General features: G+C 42.9%; 1 protein-coding gene across 3 annotated transcripts; it reads right to left on the bottom strand.

Moving 5' to 3' along the window:
- Window positions 1-94: 94 nt before the first annotated feature.
- On the bottom strand, window positions 95-10,550 carry ehd2a (EH-domain containing 2a). 3 transcript variants are annotated; one of them, XM_014128959.3, is made up of 7 exons: window positions 10,261-10,550; window positions 4,308-9,643; window positions 3,996-4,172; window positions 3,604-3,701; window positions 2,646-3,058; window positions 2,321-2,485; window positions 95-1,896 (listed from the first exon to the last, which is right to left on the bottom strand). In XM_014128959.3, the coding sequence occupies exons 2-7, from the start codon at window positions 4,529-4,531 to the stop codon at window positions 1,357-1,359; spliced, it is 1,617 nt and encodes a 538-aa protein (XP_013984434.1). In that variant the 5' UTR covers window positions 4,532-9,643; window positions 10,261-10,550; the 3' UTR covers window positions 95-1,356. The 3 variants fall into 3 exon arrangements, with proteins under 3 accessions (XP_013984434.1, XP_013984424.2, XP_013984425.2); XM_014128949.3 differs by lacking the exons at window positions 95-1,896; window positions 2,321-2,485; window positions 2,646-3,058; window positions 3,604-3,701; window positions 3,996-4,172 and having other exon boundaries at window positions 6,730-9,643; XM_014128950.3 differs by lacking the exons at window positions 95-1,896; window positions 2,321-2,485; window positions 2,646-3,058; ... (1 more) ...; window positions 3,996-4,172; window positions 10,261-10,550 and adding an exon at window positions 9,913-10,247 and having other exon boundaries at window positions 6,730-9,643.
- Window positions 10,551-10,577: the final 27 nt, after the last annotated feature.

Raw genomic sequence — 10,577 nt, forward strand, 5'->3', positions numbered from 1 at the left:
TGACAACTACACTTTAGAGAACGAAGCCCTTTTAGCCTGGATACTGCCTTATGTGCACATCTTCTGCCCCCACAAAACACTTCTTCAACAAAGATATTGTTAAAAACAAGTCTTTATTCTTCCCTAAGTGATTTGAAATAACCATTATATTTTTTGCTTGATTTATTTGATAAAGGGAATATACTCTCTTATAGAATGTTCTTAAAAACATATAACTTCTCAATACATTAAATAATTTAATTCTACATGCAAAGCAATACCTTCAGGTTTTAATCAATTAATTAAATATAATTTGTGTTTTGTAGAACATGTCAAGATAGAGGCACAATTTATGTTGTATGGTTGCCCCCAGCTGGATAAGAAATGTATTAAGGGGACTTTTACATTCCAAGAACAAGATCTCTCTCGGGGAAATTCTTCTGGAATGTAGACATATTACTGAAATTTAATGGTAGAAAGCTTGGTTGCTCCCTCACAAATGTTGTATATCAAATGAAGTAAAACAAATTTACTTTAAAATATTGCACAAACTATACCATTGTAATAACTTTTAATAGCATGTTTTGTGATTTAAAAAAAAGGGGAAACTACTACACAGGTTTTATAAGTGTGACTCTGTAAAGTTATTTTGGAGCGAGTTAAGTAATTGCATGTGTTCTCTCATTAATAAGACCCATGTATTTACAATGAAAGATGTAATATATTATTAAAATGAAAACAAGCTACTGAATTAGTTGTTCATTTCTTAATTCTCTTGTCAATTTTACATACACAAAAACAAATATTTGAAATCTGTCCCCAAATGTAATAAAATCTCTAGAATTAGTCAATGACAAAACAATGTATTCTTACAACTCTATCATAGTTTTATACAATTGTAACCCCTGACCTTTTTCTGATTATTTTATTTGAGATACTTGCATTTCTGTGAAATTGTTGTCACTGGCAATTCACTTGTAGTGATTTGTATTTCTTAAAATACAATACAAATATACATATAATCAAAACAAGATATCAAGAAATGACAGAACGAGTCCAATTCACAATCCAGCGATCTATTGGAGTGAACCAGTGTCAGGATCCACAATATAAATGCGTAGTGTTTGTAGACAGTACATCATTTGGAAGGAAAATCCTGCCAGGATTGTGGTTTCTCAGGGAAAATCAGTGGGTGGCCTGACATGACCAAGTTGTTGGAAATCTATCCTGTCCAGTCATCTTTTCTAGGAACAAATGTTTTGTTTAATTATTTATCTTCATTCAAAAGGGTTGTTGTTTTTGACTGCATTATTTGATGTTCTCTAGTTTTGCTTTGCCCAGCCAATCATAGGCTCCTGTTCAACCTGCCAGACTAAGCTAAACAGCTAATCCTTTATGCAAACGTTTCAAAGGTGGCACCAGGTGGGCAGGCAGCTCTCCTGGGAGACCATGGCCCTCCAGCTTGGCCTCAATGAGGTGGATGGCTAGGGCAAACTCCTCATCATCCAGCATGCCATCACAGTCCACATCAGACAGCCTCCAGATATGGCCAAGTACCGAGTTTGGCAGGTGGGTGCTGACCATCCACTCCTTGGCCTTAGTACCACTCAGTTTGCCCTCATTTGGACAGAGATTGTAGAATATCTCATCATATTTTTGTTTATCTTTTGTCACCACCCACTCATCATTCTGTATTTCCCTGCTTTCTCCACTCTTTGTAACTTGCTCAAAGAGAGACCTGCCAGTTTGCAAGAAGGTTCCATCCGGAATCCCTGGCGGGGAAGCCTTCTTCAGGTCCTGTTGATGTAGTAAAGGCATCAGCTTTGCAATGTCATTGGACAGTAACTTGTCCAAGGAAGCCATTAGGCTGGGCTTGAGTGTCTTGAACTTTGTGAAATCTTGACCCATTAGCCGTGCCTGAGAACAGAAAAAAGCAGGAAAGTCATACGAGCATGATTTTGAGTAAGTGATAATCAACTGGTCTGATTATCTAGAGGTTGTACTGATCTTGACAGCTTTCTGTTTCCTGTAATAAACACATCAGCAATAACCATTATGAGTAGGGCCCTGTGTTTTGTGCAATCATGTGACATGACTGGATTTTAACCTTTATTTGAAGCCTTTTCATTAAATTCTTCCCTTTTGGTACAGCGCCATTGTCAGACAATTGCTTACATTTTTTGTGTAATTCTTATTTCTGGATGGCTTAAAATACAGGATAAAATCTTACTATGTCACATTATGACTGCACAAAACATAGGACTCTAATTATGAGTTCTTGGTAAATGGAATAGGTAATCCAACCAAATATGCATGCAACAAAATTGGGAGGGTAGCAGACCTGCATCTTGGCACAGTCAGGGAAGTCACCAGCTGGCACTCGCTGTTGCTGTTGAATCTTGGAGAAGATGAGAGGAAGCTCATAGATCAGGTTCTGCTTTTTGCTCTCCTTGCAGAAAACTGTGGGCATCTCCTGCTTGAGATGGCTAATGATATGTGCATGGGCCTAGAGTGAAGAGGACAAAGATGGGAAGCACTTAACCTTGGTTTCAAAAGAGTCCATCATTTTTATAGATTCATGCCTGTGCAAATGCTCTCAAAGTATACACTTATGTTCATTCATAAACAATTATATCAAATGAATATAGACAATAAACGTGCCTCACCCTAACTAGGCGTGCCCTCTTAACTAGGTCATTAAGTTTCCGTACGGCAGCATTTCGAGGCAGGTTCCGGATATCTGCCAAAAGATCCAGTTCCTCAAGCTCCAGCAGTTGACAGTGGTCAGACAACAGACGTGGCTGTGACCAGAGGGAGACGATGTAAACCCGGAGTATTTCAGGGGTTTGAAACACCTTCCCCAGTGACCACATGAGAGCACCATACACTCGCATCAACTGTTGAGAGTCGACCCGGTCTGCTTTATTCAGTACCACACGCAGCTTGTCTTCATAGCCACACAGAGCCCCAAAGGCACGCGTGAGCTCATCAGAGAACTCCAGTTTATGTGCATCAAACAGAAGGATGATGTGGTCCACACGTTCTGCAAACCAGCGCAGCACTGCTGGGAAATCATAGCCTAAATTAAGAAACAGCACAGAAGTTGTATGAAATCATTAAAAGTGGAACACTGAAATTGAATAACTCAGTGAATTAGGTCAACATGCATAATCCCAGTGGACCTAAAATATTTCATTTGATTGAGTGGCTGTTAGCAGCTCCACCCATGGATTAATATCTCCACAGAGTAAAAATAATCTGCACAGTCCTCCCATCCCATACAACACATACAATAATTTGACATCATACATTCTGCTTCAAATCAAGACCCACCCTCTCTCTGAGGACCGAGGGTGTCTCAGGGAGAGTTGGGATATCCCCCAAAAACATTTCCAATTCACAAGTGTATTAAACACACTTGTACAAATATAAGCACCCTCCAAATTATTATTATTGTTTTTTAATCAACACCCGTCTTACAAGTCAAACTTCCAGCAGGATAAGGTGTATGCAGAATACATGGACTACTGAAACATTTTTCAATTCAAACAATTGATTTGAGATATATATTAGGACAGTAGGACTTCTCCACCCCCCATTCAATTTATCTTTCTTGCATCTGACCTCGACTCATTCTCCTCTTAGCCGAAGATAAGATGCCTGGTGTGTCAATAATGCTGATACTCTCCAGGACCTGATTTGGCAGCAGGGCACACTGGAACCTAGGGGAAAGAGTTAACAAGAATTTGACTGTCTGCATCAAACTTTGCATGTTTTTCAAACATCACCGAAGATGCAGTATGTGTTGAAATTGAAATTCTAAATAACATTTCCAAGCTTCTCCTCTTTGGTAGCACTAAAGTTAATGCAGCTCACTTTTTCATTTCTCATGTCCCCCCTTTCCCTATTCTCAGTTTTCCATCCACTCCTTGATTTGTTTTATTTCCTGTCCCTGCACCTCAATTAAAACATTTATTTTGCCAACAGCCACTAACTTTGCCCTGATGTGCTCTTACCTGTTCAGGAAGGTATTTCCAAAAGAGTTGAGGTGGCGAAAGGGCTTTTTGGGGTCTACTGACAGAGCATTGCCTGGGATCAGTTCTTCCAGCTCCCCATGCATGATGGCAGTGAAGCTGTCTGTGGTGGGCTCAGGACCAACACGGCTACCTGGAAAGTCTTGCTCAAGGAGGTATCTTTATCACACACACACACAAAGAGATAAGCAATATACATACATACACCATATAAAGAAAGACATTTGTATGGCAAATACTGCATCTGTGCCATAGGCCCGTGAGCCCTTACGATTGAATAAATAACTTAGTCACCTGATAAAGGTAGTCTTCCCTGTCGAGTATTGACCCATCACCAGCACCATTGGTTTGTTGTCAAAATCGGCATCCTCAAAGCTGGGAGAGTGAAAGTGTTGGAAGCCATATTGCTTCTCTATGGGAAGCAGCCTCTTATAGTAAAGATACTTGAGCTCTTTTGTGACTGCGTTGACATCCTCCAGCGTTTCAGCATTTCTGTCCTTCAGCCCCCCACTAGACATGATGGTGGAGTAATATAGAACAAATAAAAGGTCCTTGAAGTGTTGGTGAGCCTCTTATTCTGCTGTAGAAGAATGTGAAAAGTAGTGATTGCAAAGAATGAGCTGGAAATTGTGAATAGAACACAGTGGTCTGAGCTGCCTGAGCCTATGCTGCCTCGGGGACATGCTCAGAGGGTGGAGATGGGTGTTGACCACAGCTGTTCAAGTGCACCGAACACAGACATGTCAATTGGGATTGGGTGGAGGAGTGAAACAATGCCATTTTTTACTGAGAAGGCGAATAAGAAAAGCTCGGACATAAGAAAAGAAAAAGTTCTAAGGCACTGAATCGCAGTGTTGCGGCATCACTACAGCCTGGGGTTCGATCCCAGGCTGTGTCATTACCGTCTGTGACCGGGAGTCCCATAGGGTGGCGCACAATTGGCCCAGTATCGTCCGGGTTAGGCCGGGGGGACTTTACTTGGCTCATCGCGCTCTAGCGACTCCTTATGGTGGGCTGGGCGCCTGCAAGCTGACACCGGGTGTCAGTTGAACGGTGTTTCCTCCAGCACATTGGTGCGGCTGGCTTCTGGGTTAAGCGAGTGGGTGTTAAGAGCGCAGTTTGGCGGGTCATGTTTCAGAGGACGCATGACTCGACCTTCCCCTCTCCCTCTATTGGATAATAATAATTTAAAGAAATTGGCAGCCATTGTGCCAAACCAGAAGATTAATAGGAAAGCAAGTATGCCTATGCAATTCATCAGCCAGTCAGGCCAGTTAGTTTGGCAGACTGGTTTCATAGACTATGTGTAACATAGAAAACATAAATCCGGGACTCAAATTACACTGAACAAAAATATAAAACGCAACATGAATTTAAAAGAGTTACAGTTCATATAAGGAAATCAGTCTATTGAAATAAATAAATTAGGCCCTAATCTATGGATTTCACATGACTGGAAATGCAGATAAGCATTTGTACTTTAAAAACTTTTTTTTTTTTTTTTTAAAGGTAGGGGCGTGGATCAGAAAACCAGTCACTATCTGGTGACCACCATTTGCCTCAAGAAGCGTGACATCTCCTTCGCATAGAGTTGATCAGGCTGTTGATTGTGACCTGTGGAATGTTGTCCCACTCCTCTTCAATGGCTGTGCAAAGTTGTTGGATATTGGCGGGAACTGGAACACGCTGTCGTACACGTAAATCCAGAGCATACCTAACATGCTCAATGGGTGACATGTCTGGTTAATATGCAGGCCATGGAAGAACTGGGAAATGTTCAGCTTCCGGGAATTGTGTACAGATCCTTGCGGCATGGGGCCGTGCATTATCATGCTGAAACATGAGGTGATAGCAACGGAAGAATGGCACGACAAGGGGCCTCGGGATCTCCGTGCATTCAAATTGCCATTGATAAAATGCAATTGTGTTCGTTGTCCGTAGCTTATGCCCATACCATAACCCCACCGCCAACACGGGGCACTCTGTTCACAACGTTGACATCAGCAAACTGCTCGTCCACACAATGCCATACATGTGGTCCGCGGTTGTGAGGCTGGTTGGACACACTGCCAAATTCTGTAAAAAGACTTGAGGCGGCATATGGTAAATAAATGAACATTCAATTCTCTGGCAACAGCTCTGGTAGACATTCCTGCAGTCAGCATGGCAATTGCACGCTCCCTCAAAACTTGAGACATCTGTGGCATTATGTTCTGTGACAAAACTGCACCTTTTAGAGTGCACCTGTGTAATGATCATATTGTTTAATCAGCTTCTTGATATGCCACACCTGTCAGGTGGATGGATTATCTTGGCAAAGGAGAAATGCTCACTAACAAGGATGTAAACAAATTTGTACACAAAATTTGAAAGAAATCAGCTTTTTGTGCATATGGAACATTTCTGGGATTTGTTTTTCTGCTCATGAAACATGGGACCAACACTTTACATGTTGCGTTTATATTTTTGTAGTTCAGGAAGTGTACTGGGCTTTACCTAAGTGGTATTTCCTCTATTGTGAGAGTGTTGATGAAAGTTACATTTGTCTCACTCAGGTGTTGTTTTAAAATAAATGTTATTGAAATACTTTTGTTTGTTTGAAAATGTTTGAATGTTTTTTTAACCATTCCTTTAATGCAACAGTTCTTCACGGATAGTGTTTGAGACATTTCTTACTTCTAAATGAACATTATGCTGCAATTATTGAACAAGCGTCGCTGCTGAACCAGTGTTTTTACTTCATGCAAACCAAGGACAAAGTGCAACAACTCCTAACAACTTTACATATAAGATACATATTATTTGGTATGGTACACATTGAAAGCACTTTACAACGACTTATGATGAAAATTCACAGCTCACATGTAGATATGTAGGCCAGACACTAGTAGGCCAGACACTTTTTACATGTAAAAACAGATGGCACACAAGTGTGGCTTTGAGCCCAATAGCTGCATAATTTTTTTGCCTTGTCATTGATTTTTCAACCCTTTACCTAGATGAGTTGAAATCAGCTAAATCTTAGGCAGGAATGGATGGATATTTTCTCACAGGCCTATGTTGAGTGTGCATATCGACAACTCTGTTCTTACTATGATAAAGGTATATCGACTGACTACAAGCTCACAACTCCTCCCCTCCCATCCAAGTCTTGCTCTCATAGGACACTAAAGACTGATACAGAGTCTCTCTTGTCTTCTTGGCTCCATTCCTGTCACTGCCCCTTCCTTCATGCCCCATAGACCCTCCCATCAGTTTCTCCACATAGTCACTGTTCTGGTGAAGGAAAATAATATGATCCAAATGCTGGGGCCCCAGAATGGCCCTGCGTTGAGCAACAGTAGTCTCTCTAGGAGCAAAAGCTCTGTCTGCAGCCATAGCCGTAGTAGGAATAGCCAGAAATGTACGGGCAAGTCTGGCCACGGCAGGGAAGCGATGCTCCTTGGAGTGCCACCAGTGGAGAGGTGACAGGCTACGTTTGCACAACGGCTCTGCAATGTAGTTCTCCAGCTGTTGGTGGATCTCAGGCATTCGCTCAGTGGGATCCTCTCCTAGCAGTATGTCGTACATGGTTTTGGCCACTGGGCTCACTTGATTATAGGAAGGGGGCTGCAGATGAACGATTGTTGACTGAGAGTTAATCAATCTCATATTAGTCACTCCCCTTTCCCTTCCCTCTTTGCCCTTCTCATCATCACCTCCTTTATCACGCTCTCTGCTTATTTCCTCTGCCTCTATTTGCGCTTGAGCAGATAACAGTTCTTTAACCTTGTCGTGCAGCTTACTACGTGCATGTGGGCTGAGGAAGCGCAGCTCCTTAAACCTCGGGTCCAGGAATGAGGAGAGGACGGCAGGGCTGTCCAGTAAGGCCTCCTCTTCACTCAGTCTCCACTGTCGCTCCATTCCTGACTGCACGGTCTCCATGACTCCTCGAGCCACAGGGCAGCTGCTCTCTGCGATGTGTTGCCTTAGGACACGGAATACGCCATGCAGGCACGGCATAAGGGCGGAGATGGACACATTTATGTCCTCACTCAAAAAGGAGGCAGCGATGCGCATGGTCTTAAGAACTGGCACCAGCTCCTGGAGGAGGCGCCACTGGTGGTCCACTAAATTTGGAGCAGCTTTCTGCTCCTCTAGAACTGAGCTCACCACCCATTTCAGCCCTAGCAGACTCTCACACATTTCGATAGTAGTTGCCCAGCGCCCTGGGTCATCCAGCGCCAGACAAGCACCGGCTTTATTAGCAGCTTCTGCTTTGTGGATCAGAGCGGCAGCAGCAGGTGTGTCATGCTGGAAATGTGAAATAATCCTACGGGCCTCAGAAAGAGCCTGTCTGACAGGTTCCATCCATAGCCCTTCCTGGATGCAGAGTTTGAGGGCTTCCCCTGCACAGTGTAATGCTACCCAGCTCGCTGGGAGATCCTGAGGCGATTGGCCTGGTCCAGCAATTTGATTTTCTTTCTGAAGTCCCATATTCACAGTACCTCTGGCCTCTGAGGTCCTGGGAGTATTGTGCACAACACAGAAAACAGAGCTCTGGGGGAGATGGAAGTCAGAGAGAACTGCCTTTAGGGTGTCACCAAATTGAGTGAACCCACTTCCACAAGCCCTCTCTCTGATATCGGTCATGGGACGGGTCCGCAGCACACAACGGGCCAAGCGCCAGTCTTTGTCAATAAAATGTGCACTTACAGTGAAGAACAGCCGGCCGCTTGCTCCCACCTCACAACCTGCTACTGACCGCCAGTATTCAGTGCAAAGTGTTATGCCACGTGGTGCCAGGCCAGACTGAAGACACTGCTGCAGTTGCCGTTTAAGAACATCATAGCGATGCCAAATAAGGCTGCCGAGCTGAGAGGGAGATGGCACTTGGTACTGTGGTTCTAAGCAGCTCAATAGAAGACGAAATCCCCTCTCCTCCACCACAGACAGTGGCTGCAAGTCCCTGTACACCACTTCTAATATTAGGTCAGTCAGGAACCCAGTTCGCTTATCATTGGACTCCTTGATACAAGTGCCACTGCGATTGCTATCACCAAAGTGGTTGTTCTCACTGTATAGTAATCCAGTATTTGAATTTGACGGTTCCAAATCTCGGCTGCAGACAGGGTTTGCATTGGCACCGCCTCCTACATCTGGGGGAGCACATGTGATTCGTGCACGTTTGGCCGTCCCTTGTTCAGGAGATAAGTCAGCATCCTGCTGCTCCTCCTTTACAACTACGTGCAAATCTGGCTGGAACATGCATGTGTTAGCAGTAGTAGATGTAGTGGAGACATTGCAGGGGAATCTGGGCTGGGCCATTGGCTGAGGTGATGTAGCTGGAAACGGGGCCAAGGCCACCACTGTGTTATGGAGTACAGGTGGCCCATTGTCGCGTATATTATGTTTGCGGACAAGGTGCTCCCTCATAGTCGTAGTGCTGTTGTGAAAAGACAACTGTCTCTTGCATATATTACACTCAACATGCATCTCATTAAGCTGGATATAGTAATTCCAAACTGTAGACTTGCGTCTATCCAGAACCAGTCCTGGTGCTCCCCGATCCCCCCTTCTCCTCAAATTTGGTCCAAGACTGCTGGACAACGGGTACCCTCGGAAATCCATGTTAGAGTTGTCAGAGATCACTGGAATGCAAGATAAATACACATTTGTTCAATGTTAGGTCAATCTGTGACTTGTTACATAGCTCCCAAATATTAACATGTAGAAAAATAATTGCCATTTAACTACCTTGGCAATAACTAACTAAAAAGGGCACAGAAAACATGCACTAATTGTATGACCATCATGTTTGGCATGCATGTTGATTTCCTTTTCTATCTCAAAACATGACTAAGGATCTCAAGATGTTCTCCTGACAGAAATATTTTCTCCACCAAAGAGTTAGAGGTACCTTTGCTCCTGGCCTGTCTGTCAGTTCAGACTAGGATCCATTGATCTTTGATAATGGTATATTTCACCTGAGATGAACGACTATATCCAACTATTAATTATCTCGAGTCCAGAATAAATTGATTATTATATATTAATTTTTTTAACTGTATCACAAATATCGCCATAAAATTACGGCGCCCGTAGTTTCAAAATAAGGCCATCTCTATCAAACTAAAGACCTTTGAACAGGAACTGATCAAAGACTTTGGGTTATAGTCAAAAGTGCATACGTTGAGAAAAACGAGAAACATTCAAATAACCAAATACAATTTTGACCAACTGAATGCATATGATCATGCAAAAATACCTGTGATTTCCGAGTCTGACTCTACATCATCACTAGGTTTAGCTTTAGTGACGAGAGGATGTTTTTTTCGCAAATGGTATTGCAAGCTTGTTTTGCTGCGGTGGTAGGAAAAGCTCTGTTCGCAATGGAAACAGTAAACTATGCTTTTGTCTGTTAAGATTCCTTTCGCATCCAATTTAAAGCCAAAACTTCCATATAAACTTCCTTTGAGTGGTTTATAGCCTTCCATTGTTAATAGTAATGGTCAGTGATATAGATAACCTTTGCTAAAATGTCTCAGAAAAGTACCATACCACCACGAGTTTTTATTACTGATC

This window comes from Salmo salar, chromosome 11, assembly GCF_965601325.2.
Source record: "Salmo salar chromosome 11, fSalSal1, whole genome shotgun sequence".
Lineage (NCBI taxonomy): Eukaryota > Metazoa > Chordata > Actinopteri > Salmoniformes > Salmonidae > Salmo > Salmo salar.